The sequence below is a fragment of the Gavia stellata genome, chromosome 28, assembly GCF_030936135.1.
Source record: "Gavia stellata isolate bGavSte3 chromosome 28, bGavSte3.hap2, whole genome shotgun sequence".
In the NCBI taxonomy this organism is placed as follows: Eukaryota; Metazoa; Chordata; class Aves; order Gaviiformes; family Gaviidae; genus Gavia; species Gavia stellata.
This window is the reverse complement of record NC_082621.1, coordinates 1865339-1882324: the sequence shown is the minus strand read 5'-3', so window position 1 is coordinate 1882324 and position 16986 is coordinate 1865339. Positions and strand designations below refer to the sequence as shown.

Below are 16986 nucleotides of genomic sequence, written 5' to 3'. Positions count from 1 at the left end.
TCTTAAGGAGAAGAGAGGGGAAAACTCAAAGTCTGGTTCCACGCTTGGCAAAAAACCATCGAGGGATTTCCAAGACCTTGGAGGGCTAAGAAGGTCTCTCCATAGCCTGTCTGTGAGGTGACTCTGGAAGAAGAAAGGGTGAAAAAGCAGCTAAAGAGGGGGCACCTGGAGTTGAACCAGGGACCTCTTGATCTGCAGTCAAATGCTCTACCACTGAGCTATACCCCCTGTGTTAGCACCTCTCACAAGCAGATTTTAAAAACATTTAGAGAGACAAACAAGTTTCTAGGTCTGCTGGTTAGACTGTTACTTGACAGCCCCCTCTGCCACTTACTGTGCTTGTCAGAGTCTTTTGAGGGACTTAAATATGATAAATTATGATAAACACGATTACTACAAAGAATCAAGAACAGAGACAGGTACACGCAGACAGTCAGTAGTTTCTCACACAGCACACAACCCCTGCACTTCCCGAACAGCCAGGGCCTTGGTTCCTTGAACGCTGAAGCTCAGAAGCCAACGTTCACTGCACAGCACGAGCTCACAAGACCCAAGCAGAGCTCTCCACCACCTTCTTTCTGGGACAAATTTGGGCAAAAGGAAGGTTTTAGGGGAAGAAAAGAGGGGGCACCTGGAGTTGAACCAGGGACCTCTTGATCTGCAGTCAAATGCTCTACCACTGAGCTATACCCCCTGCGTTAGCACTCATTCAAGGAGCAATAAAAAACTTAATCTATAGCTCGGGTTTTATGTCCTCTGGTTAGATTGTGCTATGTGACAGCACTCTCTTCTGCGTGCTAATGCACAAACAGAATTGTGCACAGAAAGTTACTGCAGACGATCTGGAGACAAACACACTCAGACAGGGTCTAATTACGCACACAAACTACATCCACAGCAGTTTCCTCATTGATCAGAACTACTGCTATGGCCAAGCAACAAACATGTTCCTTTGCTTCGTTACTGACACGGATATTGACTTTAGCAGGGAGTGTTTACCTGAGTGCTGTCTTGTACAGTGAAGTTCAGAGACCCGCCTTCTGTGCACAGCACAAGCGCAGCGGAGCTAAAAAGTGTGGAACGCTCCTCATACTTTTTCCAGGAAAAAGTAGAACCCAAAGGGGGCACCTGGAGTTGAACCAGGGACCTCTTGATCTGCAGTCAAATGCTCTACCACTGAGCTATACCCCCTGCATTAGCACTCATTCAAGGAGCAATAAAAAACTTAATCTATAGCTCGGGTTTTATGTCCTCTGGTTAGATTGTGCTATGTGACAGCACTCTCTTCTGCGTGCTAATGCACAAACAGAATTGTGCACAGAAAGTTACTGCAGACGATCTGGAGACAAACACACTCAGACAGGGTCTAATTACGCACACAAACTACATCCACAGCAGTTTCCTCATTGATCAGAACTACTGCTATGGCCAAGCAACAAACATGTTCCTTTGCTTCGTTACTGACACGGATATTGACTTTAGCAGGGAGTGTTTACCTGAGTGCTGTCTTGTACAGTGAAGTTCAGAGACCCGCCTTCTGTGCACAGCACAAGCGCAGCGGAGCTAAAAAGTGTGGAACGCTCCTCATACTTTTTCCAGGAAAAAGTAGAACCCAAAGGGGGCACCTGGAGTTGAACCAGGGACCTCTTGATCTGCAGTCAAATGCTCTACCACTGAGCTATACCCCCCGCGTTAGCACCTTTCACAAGCAGGTTTTAAAAACATTGAGAGAGAGAAACAAGTTTTTGTGCCCGCTGCTTAGACTCTGTTACTTGACAGCCCCCTCTGCCTTTTAACGTGCCTGTCAGAGGCTGTACAGGGAATAATTCCAGAGAATCATAAAAGGAGAGAAACAGACACAAGCAGAAGTTTCTCACACAGTGCACGACCTCTGCAGTTCCCGAACAGCCAGGGCCTCAGTTCCTTGAACGCTGAAGCTCAGAAGCCAACGTTCACTGCGCAGCACGAGCTCACAAGACCCAAGCAGAGCTCTCCACCTTCTTTCTGGACAAATTTGGGCAAAAGGAAGGTTTTGGGGGAAGAAAAGAGGGGGCACCTGGAGTTGAACCAGGGACCTCTTGATCTGCAGTCAAATGCTCTACCACTGAGCTATACCCCCTGCGTGCACACCTGACAACTCACCAACAACACAACGTCTGAAGTATGTTCTTGCCAATCTTTGGCCTCTCTCTTCCATAGGAATCACATCCTGCTGCAGAAACTGCAGGACTGAAATGCGACAGCAGCATAGACGCCGAGTCTCTGCACTCCAACACAGGAGACAGATGCTGCCTCCGTACTTCATTTCCCAGGCGACCTTGGCCCGGTTCCTCTCTGGCCGTATCTCCGTTTCCTCTCCTAGTTGCAGTCTGTTCTCTCTGAGCAGACTGTAACTTGACACAGCAACCGCCTGAGAGTCTTTGACATTTCCCCCACGCTTCCCAGCTCTGACTGTAACCTGAAAAAGAATTATCAGGAGAGGGAGCTGAGCCGACCTTCTCAGGCAGCCTTCCAGTGAACAAACACCCCAAAATCCCAAGAAAAAGCAGCTTGTGAGGGGGCACCCGGATTTGAACCAGGGACCTCTTGATCTGCAGTCAAATGCTCTACCACTGAGCTATACCCCCTGCCTGCCACACACCTGCCCAGCAGAAACCTCCCCGATAACCACTAGCACACCCCAATTAATCCCAGGACAACAAGCAGCTTCTCGGGAAATACTCCTCTCTTTCCTCACAAACACCCCACTGGTGGTCCTCTTCTCTTGTGCAAATCTGCTGCTTTACCTCTCCCCAGCACCTGATCAACAAGAGGAACGTAGCCTGCAGACGCTTTGGGGAAAAGCATGGCAATAAAGAGCTCCAAGCCAACGTTTCCCGGACAAAAAGAAGCAAAAGGGAGGGGGCACCCGGATTTGAACCGGGGACCTCTTGATCTGCAGTCAAATGCTCTGCCCCTGAGCTATACCCCCACTGATGAGAAACTGCCCGGTACGGCTCCTCGTGGGCAGCGACCAGGCGGCTCTGCTGCATTCCACCGCCAGTGCTCACCACACCTGCAGCGCTGCCTCTCACACACAACAGACCTCGCCTCACCCCTCATTTCACCTCAAACCCCACCCCGGCTCTCTCACCACACTTGCACCCAGGCTCCCGGGGGCCAAGCTAAGGAACTCCCAGTTAGCTTTCTCCAAAACATCCCATCGTGGAGGAGAAAAAAGAACGCTCTGAAACACTGACTTCAAAACACCGCTGAAGGCACTCGGCTGCGCCTCTCTTTGGTCTCAGGGCGTGCCCTCCCGTTACAGAGCGCACCAGCCTTGCGGACGAATTACCTGCCACAACCCCTCCCACGCTGCCCACAGCCTCTGCCTGCCCCAACTGCCCAGGAGCAGGGGACACCGAAAAAGAAACACCCAAAGTGTTTCATCCAACTATAGTGCCGTGCCCCGCCTCAGAAAGAGCCTTTGCAAATCAAACATCTGGTACAAACTGTTTCAAATAGGTCAAGGGAGAACACCTTTATTTTAGCGGTGCTTCCTTACTCATAGCGGGTCTCTGCGCCTCTCCCCAGGTCTGAGGAACAGCTCCTTCATCACCAGTGGACTGGAAAGATGGTCACCACTCAGAAAGAGAGAGATCGACTTCAGCCGCAGGTCTGGAGTGCTGCGGTGACAGCCAGAGTGTCCGTTGTACCCTTCCGGGGCTTCCAGGTCTGCCGGGAAGAAGCCACGACCACTCGCCTGCTCTGTGGAATAGCCTGTAGAGAAGAGAGAGGCCCTCAGCCCATGTAAGTCCTTTTCCAAGTTTCCCCTCCCCAGCTGCTGCCAGTGCACAGCTCCCGATTATCCAGCAGGAACATCTGAGAGACAAGTTTCAGGCCACAGTATTTTGCAGATTCATGTTGGTTAGGTGAAACAGCTGTTTAATAACATCCTGACTCATTTCAAGATGACTGCTTCTCCAGCAAAGCATTTGACTCCAGACAACCCCACCTGACAAGCTGTGAGAAGGACACGTACCTGCACATCCCAAACTCCTGTTCCGGTACCTCTGTTCCACCTCACAGCTATGGAATGACTCCACTATCCAGCTCTCCCTGCGTGTGCAACCGCAGTGCTGCAGGAGAGGAAGAACAAAAATCGAGGACTGAAACAGGCTTCAGTAACGGTGCTAGGAGAAATCATGCAGGAGCTGGAGGAATAGGGCATGTTTTCTGGGAGAGGCAGGTTTTTGTGCCTGTTGCAAACTGTTGCCTTCTAAAGTGATTTGGAGCAGGGCTGTACAGAGAAATAAACCCGAAAGCTGGTTCTTTATTACTCAAGCGCCCAGCAGTGCGGATCCTGCTTCCCTGCAAGCATGTCCAGCAGCAGAAAAGGAGGAAGTAAAGGAGATGCGGAGACGGGAATCATGAAATCTTGTAGGACAACTACACTTTACAGTCCCTGACACATCCACTCCAACTTCTCTTTTCCTGTTGCAAACAAGAGCGTTTTATTTTCTATCACAGACTTCTAAAGCATTATGGAGTTTAAGGCGCTAGCCTATGCAGCGAGAAACATCAAACGCACATTTCCATATAAATGAAAACATTTTCGCATCAGACACGTTCAACTCTTAACCCCTGGCAAGAGAACTACTTTTTTTTTTTTTTTAATGTGAAGTTATGTGTCACAACTACAGAAGAACACAGCTGGTATTTAACTTAATGAAACAGAGGAAGAATTACATTATGAGCCTCCTCTACATAAACGGTATCATGTGACTAACTGGCTAATGGCAGTTCACAGTCCGTTACTGGCAGAGCCATGACACTTACAAAGCCCCAAGCAAGTTTAAAGAAAGCTTCCCTAATAAATAATAATAAAGCAACAATAGTCTAAAGACAATCACCTACCCCGGGGCACCGGGAGCCCCCGCAGCCCCTCCCCGGACGGTGCCCGTGTCCCCAGCGTGTCGCTGCGGCTCCTCCATCTTCTCCCGCTCGGCCTCATGCTTCTGCTCGGCTTTCCACACCTGCTCCACATTACGCAGGGTCTGGGGATGCCAGCTCCTCCTCAGGACCTGCAGGAGGGCGGAGGCCGGAACGGGACCGTTAACGAAGGGCCACCTTCCCTCGCCGGTGGCCACGGGGAAGGGCCCGCTCAGACCCGCGATCGCCCGCAGCGCTTCCACCCCGCGGTCGAGGCCCGGACAACGCGACACGCGCGTTCACGCCCCACCGAGACCCGCTCCCAACGACGGCCCCGCTGCCAGCGGCGGCCAACGGCCGCACGCCCCGGCCAGCCCGCGCGTCCCGGGCCCCCTGCCCGCCTGAGCCCCGGCCGGTACCCCGAGCCCCGGGCGAGACTCTCAGCCCCTCGCCGCCCGGCCCAGCTCCGCTCCCCCGGGCCCGGGACCCTCCTCACCAGGTCGCCGCCCCCCATCGCGGCGGTCGGGCGAGCGCTTCCCCCGCGGCTACCGGGCCTGGGCCTGCGCCTGCGTCATCAAAGCGCGCCGCGCCGCCGCCTGCTCCGCGCGGCGCGCCTCACAGTCGTCACTTCCGCCGCGGCGCGCCGGGGAGCAGTCAAGATGGCGGGCGAAGGCGGCGGAGCAGAGCGCAGCAGGGCGGAGCCCGGCCCCGTCTCGCTGTCAGCGGGCCTGCAGGTTGCTTGCTTTCCCTCATCAGCGGCCGATACCCCGGGGGGTGTAACTCAAATTGGGGTGCCCCTGTGCAAAAGCAGGGCGGAGGTTTCAGCCACATCCAGCTGGAGGCCCTTGGTGTGTGGGAAAGGGGGGCCTCGGTCAGCTGAACCCTCTCCCCCCGCTGCTGTTGGGGCTCTGGGTCCACCCTGGCTCAGCGGAAGAAAACCACCAGCTCCAAAATAAGCTGTGGGGGCAGCGTCAGGTTTACGGTTCAACTCAAGAATCCTAAGGTTCTTTTCTAACCTACATGATTCGACATCCACACTATTTTGTTGCACTTGCAAGACAAACAAGTGTTGCATTTTTATTTCGCACTGGAATTAAGACAAGATCTGCACCTGTTGCAAAGGAGGGTGGTAGAAGCAAGGGCAGAGAAGTGCCAGGGAATTAGGGTGAGTCATTTGAAGAGAGCACAATTAAGGGGGCACGTTTGTCAGGGTGTTAGAATTACACTAACGGGGGGAATGCCTGTTCCTCGGCTCCCTGCCATCCTGCTGAACCGGTGCTGCACGCTGAGAGCGCCCTGTGGGCTCCCGTTGCCTCTGGCGGCGGCCCGGGGCGGGGGTTAGAACCGGTGACCTCGCCGTTCCCAACCCGGCGCGTTGCCCCTGAGCCACCTCTTCCCGCCAAACACGGCCCCCCCCCGACAGCCCCGCGCCGGGGGCGCAGCTCAGGGGCAGAGCACCCGACTGCGGGTCCGGGGGTTGAGAGTTCGAGCCCCGCGGGGGCCCGGGCAGCGATACCGGCCATCTCGGCAGCACAAGCACAGGCTGCTTCGTGCATCACAGCCCCAGCTGCCTTCAGAAAGCATTTCAGCAGAGACCCCCTCTTCTAGAAAGGCACTATATGCGCTGATTACCCTTTCAGTTAAAGGCAATTACTCAAGCAGGAAAAACCAGACCAGCAGCACCTCTGTCGGGCCAGCTTGTTTGTGTGTTTGTGCAGTCTTAAGGAGAAGAGAGGGGAAAACTCAAAGTCTGGTTCCACGCTTGGCAAAAGACCATCGAGGGATTTCCAAGACCTCGGAGGGCTAAGAAGGTCTCTCCATAGCATGTCTGTGAGGTGACTCTGGAAGAAGAAAGGGTGAAAAAGCAGCTAAAGAGGGGGCACCTGGAGTTGAACCAGGGACCTCTTGATCTGCAGTCAAATGCTCTACCACTGAGCTATACCCCCTGCATTGGCACCTCTCACAAGCAGATTTTAAAAACGTTTAGAGAGAAACAAGTTTCTAGGTCTGCTGGTTAGACTGTTACTTGACAGCCCCCTCTGCCACTTACTGTGCTTGTCAGAGGCTGTTGAGGGACTTAAATATGATAAATTATGATAAACATGATTACTACAAAGAATCAAGAACAGAGACAGGTACACGCAGACAGTCAGTAGTTTCTCACACAGCGCACAACCCCTGCACTTCCCGAACAGCCAGGGCCTCGGTTCCTTGAACGCTGAAGCTCAGAAGCCAACGTTCCCTGCACAGCATGAGCTCACTAGACCCAAGCAGAGCTCTCCACCTTCTTTCTGGACAAATTTGGGCAAAAGGAAGGTTTTGGGGGAAGAAAAGAGGGGGCACCTGGAGTTGAACCGGGGACCTCTTGATCTGCAGTCAAATGCTCTACCACTGAGCTATACCCCCTGCATTAGCACTCATTCAAGGAGCAATAAAAAACTTAATCTATAGCTCGGGGTTTATGTCCTCTGGTTAGATTGTGCTATGTGACAGCACTCTCTTCTGCGTGCTAATGCACAAGCAGAATTGTGCACAGAAAGTTACTGCAGACGATCTGGAGACAAACACACTCAGACAGGGTCTAATTACGCACACAAACTACATCCACAGCAGTTTCCTCATTGATCAGAACTACTGCTATGGCCAAGCAACAAACATGTTCCTTTGCTTCATCACTGACACGGATATTGACTTTAGCAGGGAGTGTTTACCTGAGTGCTGTCTTGTACAGTGAAGTTCAGAGACCCGCCTTCTGTGCACAGCACAAGCACAGCGGAGCTAAAAAGTGTGGAATGCTCCTCATACTTTTTCCAGGAAAAAGTAGAACCCAAAGGGGGCACCTGGAGTTGAACCAGGGACCTCTTGATCTGCAGTCAAATGCTCTACCACTGAGCTATACCCCCCGCGTTAGCACCTTTCACAAGCAGGTTTTAAAAACATTGAGAGAGAGAAACAAGTTTTTGTGCCCGCTGCTTAGACTCTGTTACTTGACAGCCCCCTCCGCCTTTTAACGTGCCTGTCAGAGGCTGTACAGGGAATTATTCCAGAGAATCACAAACGGAGAGAAACAGACACAAGCAGAAGTTTCTCACACAGTGCACGACCTCTGCAGTTCCCAAACAGCCAGGGCCTCAGTTCCTTGAACGCTGAAGCTCAGAAGCCAACGTTCACTGCGCAGCACGAGCTCACAAGACCCAAGCAGAGCTCTCCACCTTCTTTCTGGGACAAATTTGGGCAAAAGGAAGGTTTTGGGGGAAGAAAAGAGGGGGCACCTGGAGTTGAACCAGGGACCTCTTGATCTGCAGTCAAATGCTCTACCACTGAGCTATACCCCCTGCGTGCACACCTGACAACTCACCAACAACACAACGTCTGAAGTATGTTCTTGCCAATCTTTGGCCTCTCTCTTCCATAGGAATCACATCCTGCTGCAGAAACTGCAGGACTGAAATGCGACAGCAGCATAGACGCCGAGTCTCTGCACTCCAACACAGGAGACAGATGCTGCCTCCGTACTTCATTTCCCAGGCGACCTTGGCCCGGTTCCTCTCCGGCCGTATCTCCGTTTCCTCTCCTAGTTGCAGTCTGTTCTCTCTGAGCAGACTGTAACTTGACACAGCAACCGCCTGAGAGTCTTTGACATTTCCCCCACGCTTCCCAGCTCTGACTGTAACCTGAAAAAGAATTATCAGGAGAGGGAGCTGAGCCGACCTTCTCAGGCAGCCTTCCAGTGAACAAACACCCCAAAATCCCAAGAAAAAGCAGCTTGTGAGGGGGCACCCGGATTTGAACCGGGGACCTCTTGATCTGCAGTCAAATGCTCTACCACTGAGCTATACCCCCTGCCTGCCACACACCTGCCCAGCAGAAACCTCCCCGATAACCACTAGCACACCCAAGTTAATCCCAGGACAACAAGCAGCTTCTCGGGAAATACTCCTCTCTTTCCTCACAAACACCCCACTGGTGGTCCTCTTCTCTTGTGCAAATCTGCTGCTTTACCTCTCCCCAGCACCTGATCAACAAGAGGAACGTAGCCTGCAGATGCTTTGGGGAAAAGCATGGCAATAAAGAGCTCCAAGCCAACGTTTCCCGGACAAAAAGAAGCAAAAGGGAGGGGGCACCCGGATTTGAACCGGGGACCTCTTGATCTGCAGTCAAATGCTCTGCCCCTGAGCTATACCCCCACTGATGAGAAACTGCCCGGTACAGCTCTGGTACGGCTCCTCGTGGGCAGCGACCAGGCGGCTCTGCCGCATTCCACCGCCAGTGCTCACCACACCTGCAGCGCTGCCTCTCACACACAACAGACCTCGCCTCACCCCTCATTTCACCTCAAACCCCACCCCGGCTCTCTCACCACACTTGCACCCAGGCTCCCGGGGGCCAAGCTAAGGAATTCCCAGTTAGTTTTCTCCAAAACATCCCATCGTGGAGGAGAAAAAAGAACGCTCTGAAACACTGACTTCAAAACACCGCTGAAGGCACTCGGCTGCGCCTCTCTTTGGTCTCAGGGCGTGCCCTCCTGTTACAGAGCGCACCAGCCTTGCGGACGAATTACCTGCCACAACCCCTCCCACGCTGCCCACAGCCTCTGCCTGCCCCAACTGCCCAGGAGCAGGGGACACCGAAAAAGAAACACCCAAAGTGTTTCATCCAACTATCGTGCCATGCCCCGCCTCAGAAAGAGCCTTTGCAAATCAAACATCTGGTACAAACTGTTTCAAATAGGTCAAGGGAGAACACCTTTATTTTAGCGGTGCTTCCTTACTCATAGCGGGTCTCTGCGCCTCTCCCCAGGTCTGAGGAACAGCTCCTTCATCACCAGTGGACTGGAAAGATGGTCACCGCTCAGAAAGAGAGAGATCGACTTCAGCCGCAGGTCTGGAGTGCTGCGATGACAGCCAGAGTGCCCGTTGTACCCTTCCGGGGCTTCCAGGTCTGCTGGGAAGAAGCCACGACCGCTCGCCTGCTCTGTGGAATAGCCTGTAGAGAAGAGAGAGGCCCTCAGCCCATGTAAGTCCTTTTCCAAGTTTCCCCTCCCCAGCTGCTGCCAGTGCACAGCTCCCGATTATCCAGCAGGAACGTCTGAGAGACAAGTTTTAGGCCACAGTATTTTGCAGATTCATGTTGGTTAGGTGAAACAGCCGTTTAAAAACAATGTCACTTCACAAAACACTCCAGAACCCTGGTGCTCTTGTCCGTCATTACCTACATTTGTTCTACAAAATCTCTGAGGCTTTGCTCCCTTCAGCACCCTCCTTCCTCCACCATAACGTTCCTGTACTGAAAACATAAGAGTAGCACAGAAGTATCTCAGAAATCTCTAAGGGAACATTGAAGCATGGTGTGGGATCAGGTAAGTGCCAGGGCAGATGGAGACCAGCCCACCCACACCAGGGGCTGCCTGAGCTCCAAGTTGCAGCCACTCCTGGGAGCAGCACCCCATTACCTGCCCCATGGCCCCCAGCAGCACGCGTGCTGGGGTCAAGCTGGGTTTTACGGGTCACCAGGGCCATGATCTCCAGCACGAAGTCACCCCTGCTTTCACTTGCGAGCCCCAGGTACCAGGCAGCCTCCCTAGTCCTCCAGTGGCCCTTGCTCAGGAGGGCCAGAAAACGAGCTGACCTACAGTTCACATCCAGATATATTCAGTTCGGTGCTCCAGCCAGAGAGGAAAACCAAGAAAACCACAAGCAACTTCACAGAGCACACGGAGCTTTTGCGCAGACGTACCTTCCGACTTTGTTCCTGAAGCCTTTCAGCTGAGCTTGAAAGTTCCGATCACCCCTTTATCTGCAATTAGCAATGACCTCGGGGCCTGTTTCACCACTGATGGAGGGTTTAGCGGCATGTGCTTCAGCCACTACCTCAGCCAGCAGCAGTGGGCTTGATGTGTCCTTGCGGATCTTCAGCAAGGTCCAAGAAACATTCTTCAGAGCTCACCGTCCACAATGAACTCTGCAGCTCACGGTACAGATCAGTTTCAGGCAGTATTTCCCACCGCCCCCCCCCCCAAATCAGACCAGTATCTCTAAGCAGTTAAATTGCCCATTCTGGAAGGAAATTCCAGACCTGTGATTTTAAGACACCCTGTACAAAGGTTTCTTGTAGAAGGGCTTTTACAGACCCCTCAGTTTCTACCTGTGCCTACCTAAATTAGATCAATTCAGTCACCATTGCTAAAATCTAAGTCATTCCACTGCAACCCCCTTCCAGGTATTTCCCAGTAATACAGGAACCTGCTTGAAAAAGACTTATCACTGATGTTAAAATTCCAGATCTCATTTTCCTGCTGAAGTATGCATCCGCACAAGGAGTTCCATAAAAAGGCTTCCCAGAACTCCCTCCCTCGTTATAACATTATCCTGCTCAGCAGAGGAGAGCGCTTCAGCAAGAAAGACACTACTTAGTTGGTACAAGGACTTTTATTTTATCTCTACGAGATGAACGCGTTTATGCGATGCTTCCTGCGTTTGAGGCTATCCTGGGCCACAGATCCGCACACTCCTTAGCCACAGGGCCTGTGATTGCAGAGCCTGGAAAAGAGAAAAAGACAGCAGCGCATTAGAGGACCAAGGAGGTGCAGAGATAATTCAGGGCAGCATTTTACACAAACACTAGCTCAGCCCGATCGCTCTGAGTCTGAGGAGAATCTGGGTCCTTTTGCCTAGGAAGAGTGCAGCCCTCTAACTGGCAATGCCAACTACCACCCCGCTCCGCGTTCCCAGTGCAACAGGATTCTTGTCCATACCTTTCATTTCACCTTTATTATTTACTATCACTCCTGCATTGTCTTCAAAATAGAGGAACACCCCATCTTTTCTCCTGTACGATTTCCGCTGCCGAATAACCACTGCCGGGTGGACTGCAAAGAGAAACGAGCAGCTCAGTACCGCAACATCCTTTTAAGCACAGAGTCCAGCAACAGATACCCCAGAGGAACTGTTCTGCTGCAGCATCTAATTCAACACACGGGTTTGGGGTTTTTTTTTGCATCTCATATTTGCAGCACTTCAGTAAGAGAAGCTATGGTTTATAGTTAATAGTACACTTAAAACTGACCTTGTAACACTTACAGCTGCACCTACACTTGGACGATTCAGTGGTTTTCCACTTTCCCACCGTTATTTCTAAATATACTGTCAATTCACAGACAATATTCAGCAAGAACTCCTCCCTTCCCCTTCAGAGCAATAGAAAACTTTCTTTTCCAAGGCAGAATGTCACACCACTGATTGAAATAAACAGCACAGGCTGCCACTTCACCCAAAAGCGATGCCTTTGCTCTGCCCTTCCACGACAACTCACTGAGCCACTGCACGCAGACCCAACAAGTGCTTTTTGGAAGGGTGGAAGTGATGCTCCAGAGATTCGGCGCCCACCTTCTGCGTCAGTTTGAGGGAGGAATCGTGCTCCCCTTTGATAAGCAGCCTGCCTCTCTGTCCCTCGAAGGAGGGACGCTACAGTGCAGGCAGGCTCTCAGCAGGACTCACCACTCCCCTCCGCACTCACCCTTCTTCCTCAGCTCCGGCTTGCCCTTCTTGACTGTAGCCATCACCATGTCGCCCACACCAGCCGCCGGCAGCCTGTTCAAGCGCCCCTTGATCCCCTTCACGGAGATGATGTACAGGTTCTTAGCACCTGCGGAGAGAAGCACCGGAATTAACCACGCTGTCTGGGAAGACGCTGCCCCGACGCTTCCCTTGTCAAATCACCGACTGAAGCCAACAGCACTGGCTGCCACCTCACCCAAAGCGATACTTTTGCTGTCTCCTTCCACGACATCTCACCGAGCCACAAGCACAGACCCAACAAGAGCTTTTCAGAAGGAAAATTGGTTTTTACAAACTCGTTCAACAGCTGGTTGCCCTCTGTGTTACAACGGGCGTCTCCTTCCCGCTGGACGCCCCCGGCTCAAGCCCCGGCCGCAGGCGGAGGCAGGGACACGGCGGCGGCCAGGCTCACCTGTGTTGTCCGCGCAGTTGATCACAGCTCCCACCGGGAGACCGAGGGAGATGCGGAACTTCGCACCGGAGGAACCGCCGCGTCCTGCGGGTCGAGAAGAGGATTAAGCCCCCGGCGACGCAGCACAAACGGGCTCCAGGCAGCGGGGAGCCAGCGCGGCCCGGCCCGGCCCGCGCCCCCCCGGGAGGGGGTCAGCGACACCGGCTGCGGCCTCCGCTCCCGGGCGGGACCCGACGCCACCCCCCGAGCCCCAGCTCCGCCAGACCCCGCCCGAGCAGCGATCCGGGAGGCCGGATGGAGCCGGATACCGCCGCCCCCCGGCCCAGCGCCCGCCTCACCTCGCTTCGACATCTTGGCGCCGGAAGAGAGAGAAGGGCGCGGGGCACGCCGGGATATGGGGTTGCCCCGCCCCTCCCGCTCCGCCGGACGTCACGTGGCGAGGCCGGCCTGCCTCACGTGGCGGAGAGGAAAGTCACGTGGCGCTGGCAGCGGGGCCCCGCGGCGCCCCCTAGAGGCGGCGTGGAGCGGCACCCCCCGGTACCGGGAGCGCCGGGAGGGGACGGGCGCAGCCGCGGCCCGGCGGCCCGCGCAGGGTTGCGATCCCCGCTCCCCACGTGTGCCACGGCCTGGCTCGGACCGGACCCTGGGGTGCGCCGCGGTCACGGGCAAGGAGGAAGGCTGTCGGTCCGGTCCCCGGCGGAAATAATTTGGGGCGAAAATCGTTCTTTTTAGATTGTTGGTTTCGGGGAAGGGGAGAGAAGTGAAGGAGAGGAAAAAAGGGGGGAAAAAAATCAAAACAAGGGGGCACCCGGATTTGAACCGGGGACCTCTTGATCTGCAGTCAAATGCTCTGCCACTGAGCTATACCCCCGCCCGGTCGGGCCTCTGCTCCGCGCCGCCTTCCGCGCGCCGCCGCCGCGGGACCCCCCCCCCCGCTGAGACCGCCCGGGGAGGGACCCGCGGGCACGACACCCCCCGCCACCCTGGTGCCGCTGGCAGCACGGGGGCTGCAGGGACCGGAGCCACCGATCAGGAGGGTTCGGTGGACCGGGTGGCCCCCGCCACGACGGGCGAAAGGCCAGGCTGGCGAGGAGCCCCAGGCGGGGGCTCGGGGGGCTCGGGGGGCTCGGGCCCCAGCACAAACGCAGGAGCAAGAGCGGCGATCAGTTATTGTCCACGCTGGGGAAAAACATCTGCAGGCAGCGGAGCCAGGGCCGCGCTCCGCGGCCTCTGCGGGGCCCAGCGTCAGCGGGAGAGCGGCCGCAGCGTGCCGCACCTCTCGCCGCGCTCTTGACAGCAAGAAATGAGTTTTTCTGTCTCACCAGAAGGAATTGCCTTCGTCTGGGTTTTGCCTCCGTGTGAATTTGTCAGCCCTAGTGATTCTGCAAATTCCAGTGTAATTTAACCGCAAAGTGAAAGAGATTTTTGCCTCGTGGCAATAAATGATGTTTTATTTACTCAGAGATTGCCTAAATCTAGTTTCAGGAGGAAAGCACAAGCGGTGCTGCTTGTAATATTTCATTTACCTGGTCCTCTGAGCGCTCTGTGTAGAGCTAAGAAAGCATCCCGATGGCTTGAAAGCAAATAACGGGAAATACGTATTTAAGATAACAACTTCAGAAAGCAAAGAAGTATCCCGTCGTTTCACGGCTATAACATCAACCGCCGTCAGTAAGCATGCGGTTTGTAGCTAATGAGAGACAAGTACTCAAGTGCTGTCTGGCGTAACAACGTAAATGTATCGTGACGTGGCGCTACCCGGCACATCTCTTCGGGCGGGGGCCCGGGCCATCGGCTCGCACCCGTCGTCGCCCCTGCGAAGTCACCGGGAGGAAAGCGCAGGGCCAGGCTGGAGCGTCAACCCCATCGAGGGGCCGGATGCTTCAGACACCAGACATGATGCCGCTCGTGAAAAGAAAAGAAAAAAGAGAAAGAAAAACTGCAGCCGGAGCCGGGCCGCGGCAGAGCGATGCCCTCGGCCGCCCCCGGGAAGCAGCAGCAGCTTCGCTGTGTGCAGGGGTGAGGCTGAACCGCGGGTGTGCACCCAAAACGTCTGGGTGATGAAGAGCCTCCCTCACCCAGCCGCGTCTCCTGAGCCAAGAGAGGAAAAACCACCCACAACATCCCGAAGAGCTGGATAAGCAGAAAAGCGCATCTTATTTTAAGCTGCGATGGGCCAGGAAAGGGTGGGAGGCTGGTTCGGGGGGCTGGGAAGCGAGGTGATCAGAAAGGGAAGGAGTGGGCGCCTTTGTGAGAGGATCAGATAAGCTGCTTTTAAAACGAAGGAAGCCAATTTTAAGCCGCATCCTGAAATGAATAAGGGGGAAGAGAGCCGAGCGCAGCCTCGTTTGATGTGGGTGTGCTTTATTAAAGCCTGCCTGCAAATAGCGATTGCCGAGGCTTGTTCTTTTCTAACAGGCTCAGGGAAGGGGGAATTAAGGTGTCGTTATCTTCTGATAGAAATCGAATTAATGTTCTTACCGAGGCTTTTGTAACGTAATAACCTGCATCGACCGGCGTCGACGCTGCCCACCTGCCTCGCTGCACGTCACTGTGGAAGAACCCGCACAAACCGGGGCTGTGCGTTACCCCACGGGGCTGGGACCGGCCTTGCAGAGGTCGAGATGCTTCCGCTCACCTTCGCGTCGAGGCGTTTCGATAAAATTCCGCTCGAAATTTAAACCCGGTTGGGAATTGGCTTTGCTAAACCAGAGGCCAGGCGCAGCCGCAGAGGTGAGGGTGCTCCCTCTCGCCCACGCCGGTCTCTTTGCCTTTTCTGGATCGTTTCCCCGTGAAAAATACAAAATGGTTATTTCTTGCAGCTCCATTCTGCGCCTCGTGGCCGACCCCAGCGCCGGAACCCGACGGGGATCGGGCTCACCACCACCGGCGTGGGGCTCTGATGGTGTTTTCCTGCCACGTCGCTTAAAATGATTAAGGTAGAATCACGCGTGGGGGAGAAAAGAAAAACCCCGAAAACTCAAACTTTTTAGGGGGCACCCGGATTTGAACCAGGGACCTCTTGATCTGCAGTCAAATGCTCTACCACTGAGCTATACCCCCGCCTGGCGTTGGAGCTCCCCCGCGATCGCTTACCGCGGTCCCACGCGCGCGCAGCTCCCCCCTCCCCGTTCCACGCGCGGACTCCGTCCGCGCGTGGAACGGGGAGGGGGGGGCTGCGCGCGCGTGCAAAGGGGAGGGGGGGGGCAGCGAGCGCGCCCGTCCACGCCGCGGTTTGCGCAGCGGGGCGGGAGGGTGTACGTGTGCGTGCACGCGCGCGTGGGTGGGCGCCCCGCCCCCGCGCGCCCACGACGCCCCTCCCCTTCCCCCCCCCCTCCCCCCCCCCCGGACTATTTAGGGTCGCGGCAGCGCGGGCGGAGGCCCAGAAGCTCAACGGCGGCGGGTGGGAGTGAGCCCCGAGTTCCAGCTATGAACCCCAACTGTGCCCGCTGCGGGAAGATCGTTTATCCCACCGAGAAGGTGAACTGCCTGGATAAGGTGAGCGCCACGCCCGTGGGGTGCTTGGGTGGGGGGGTGTCCCCCGTGGGGTGGTGTCCCCCGTGGGGTGCTTTGGTGGGAGGGGGGGGTGTCCCCCGTGGGGTGCTTTGGTGGTGGTGGGGGTGTCCCCCGTGGGGTGCTTTGGTGGTGGTGGGGGTGTCCCCCGTGGGGTGCTTTGGTGGGGTAAGGGTCTGTGTGGTCTCCCGTGGGATGGTTCTCCCCCCCCAACACCGTGGGGTATCTCTACACTGCCCCCCCCCCCAATCTCATAGTCCTGGGGGTCACCCAGCTGCCCCATAGGGTTGGCACCCATGCTCCTTCCAGCCCTGGGGTGTACCGGAGGCTGTACCCCCTCGTATACCGCGGGACGTGGACCCTTTGCCTGAGTGGTCACCGGCAGCGTCCGGAGCTTTTCCGTATATATAATTAAAAGGCGGCAGCAGCCGCCCCAGCGTCGCGGGAAGCTGCAGCCGGGCGCCTGCCGAGGCCGATGGAAAGCAACAGTTAACGCTCCCCCAGAAACCGGGAACCTCATCTGGTTTCCATTAGCTGAGCTTTTTTTTATTATTTCATCTTCCATCCCAATTGATACTTCTCTGTTCCAGAATT

The 16986-nt window shown here is 55.1% G+C and overlaps 2 protein-coding genes and 16 non-coding genes across 18 annotated transcripts in view; 1 reads left to right on the top strand and 17 right to left on the bottom strand.

Annotated features, from left to right (window-relative positions):
* Nucleotides 1–156: 156 nt before the first annotated feature.
* On the bottom strand, nt 157–228 carry TRNAC-GCA (transfer RNA cysteine (anticodon GCA)). The gene has a single exon. It is a non-coding gene; the product is annotated as a tRNA-Cys (tRNA).
* Nucleotides 229–622: 394 nt separating this feature from the next.
* On the bottom strand, nt 623–694 carry TRNAC-GCA (transfer RNA cysteine (anticodon GCA)). Its single transcript has one exon. It is a non-coding gene; the product is annotated as a tRNA-Cys (tRNA).
* Nucleotides 695–1119: 425 nt separating this feature from the next.
* TRNAC-GCA (transfer RNA cysteine (anticodon GCA)) lies at nt 1120–1191 on the bottom strand. Its single transcript has one exon. It is a non-coding gene; the product is annotated as a tRNA-Cys (tRNA).
* A 425-nt stretch (nt 1192–1616) lies between these two features.
* Nucleotides 1617–1688, bottom strand: TRNAC-GCA (transfer RNA cysteine (anticodon GCA)). The gene has a single exon. It is a non-coding gene; the product is annotated as a tRNA-Cys (tRNA).
* A 359-nt stretch (nt 1689–2047) lies between these two features.
* On the bottom strand, nt 2048–2119 carry TRNAC-GCA (transfer RNA cysteine (anticodon GCA)). The gene has a single exon. It is a non-coding gene; the product is annotated as a tRNA-Cys (tRNA).
* Nucleotides 2120–2555: 436 nt separating this feature from the next.
* On the bottom strand, nt 2556–2627 carry TRNAC-GCA (transfer RNA cysteine (anticodon GCA)). The gene has a single exon. It is a non-coding gene; the product is annotated as a tRNA-Cys (tRNA).
* A 272-nt stretch (nt 2628–2899) lies between these two features.
* Nucleotides 2900–2971, bottom strand: TRNAC-GCA (transfer RNA cysteine (anticodon GCA)). The gene has a single exon. It is a non-coding gene; the product is annotated as a tRNA-Cys (tRNA).
* A 3814-nt stretch (nt 2972–6785) lies between these two features.
* On the bottom strand, nt 6786–6857 carry TRNAC-GCA (transfer RNA cysteine (anticodon GCA)). The gene has a single exon. It is a non-coding gene; the product is annotated as a tRNA-Cys (tRNA).
* A 388-nt stretch (nt 6858–7245) lies between these two features.
* On the bottom strand, nt 7246–7317 carry TRNAC-GCA (transfer RNA cysteine (anticodon GCA)). Its single transcript has one exon. It is a non-coding gene; the product is annotated as a tRNA-Cys (tRNA).
* Nucleotides 7318–7742: 425 nt separating this feature from the next.
* TRNAC-GCA (transfer RNA cysteine (anticodon GCA)) lies at nt 7743–7814 on the bottom strand. Its single transcript has one exon. It is a non-coding gene; the product is annotated as a tRNA-Cys (tRNA).
* Nucleotides 7815–8174: 360 nt separating this feature from the next.
* Nucleotides 8175–8246, bottom strand: TRNAC-GCA (transfer RNA cysteine (anticodon GCA)). The gene has a single exon. It is a non-coding gene; the product is annotated as a tRNA-Cys (tRNA).
* Nucleotides 8247–8682: 436 nt separating this feature from the next.
* TRNAC-GCA (transfer RNA cysteine (anticodon GCA)) lies at nt 8683–8754 on the bottom strand. Its single transcript has one exon. It is a non-coding gene; the product is annotated as a tRNA-Cys (tRNA).
* Nucleotides 8755–9026: 272 nt separating this feature from the next.
* TRNAC-GCA (transfer RNA cysteine (anticodon GCA)) lies at nt 9027–9098 on the bottom strand. The gene has a single exon. It is a non-coding gene; the product is annotated as a tRNA-Cys (tRNA).
* A 2222-nt stretch (nt 9099–11320) lies between these two features.
* Nucleotides 11321–13264, bottom strand: RPL23 (ribosomal protein L23). The gene is made up of 5 exons (XM_059830355.1): nt 13218–13264; nt 12880–12963; nt 12427–12555; nt 11666–11779; nt 11321–11450 (listed from the first exon to the last, which is right to left on the bottom strand). The coding sequence occupies exons 1-5, from the start codon at nt 13228–13230 to the stop codon at nt 11368–11370; spliced, it is 423 nt and encodes a 140-aa protein (XP_059686338.1). The 5' UTR covers nt 13231–13264; the 3' UTR covers nt 11321–11367.
* LOC132319573 (small nucleolar RNA SNORA21) lies at nt 12133–12265 on the bottom strand. The gene has a single exon (XR_009484517.1). It is a non-coding gene; the product is annotated as a small nucleolar RNA SNORA21 (small nucleolar RNA).
* A 414-nt stretch (nt 13265–13678) lies between the features above and the next one.
* Nucleotides 13679–13750, bottom strand: TRNAC-GCA (transfer RNA cysteine (anticodon GCA)). Its single transcript has one exon. It is a non-coding gene; the product is annotated as a tRNA-Cys (tRNA).
* A 2120-nt stretch (nt 13751–15870) lies between these two features.
* TRNAC-GCA (transfer RNA cysteine (anticodon GCA)) lies at nt 15871–15942 on the bottom strand. The gene has a single exon. It is a non-coding gene; the product is annotated as a tRNA-Cys (tRNA).
* A 349-nt stretch (nt 15943–16291) lies between these two features.
* LASP1 (LIM and SH3 protein 1) overlaps nt 16292–16986 on the top strand; it is a 34636-nt gene continuing 33941 nt past the window's right edge. The window contains exon 1 of the mRNA XM_059830349.1: nt 16292–16377. Within this exon, the coding sequence (XP_059686332.1) occupies nt 16309–16377 (69 nt within the window). The 5' untranslated portion in view covers nt 16292–16308. The remainder of the gene's footprint in view (nt 16378–16986) is intronic.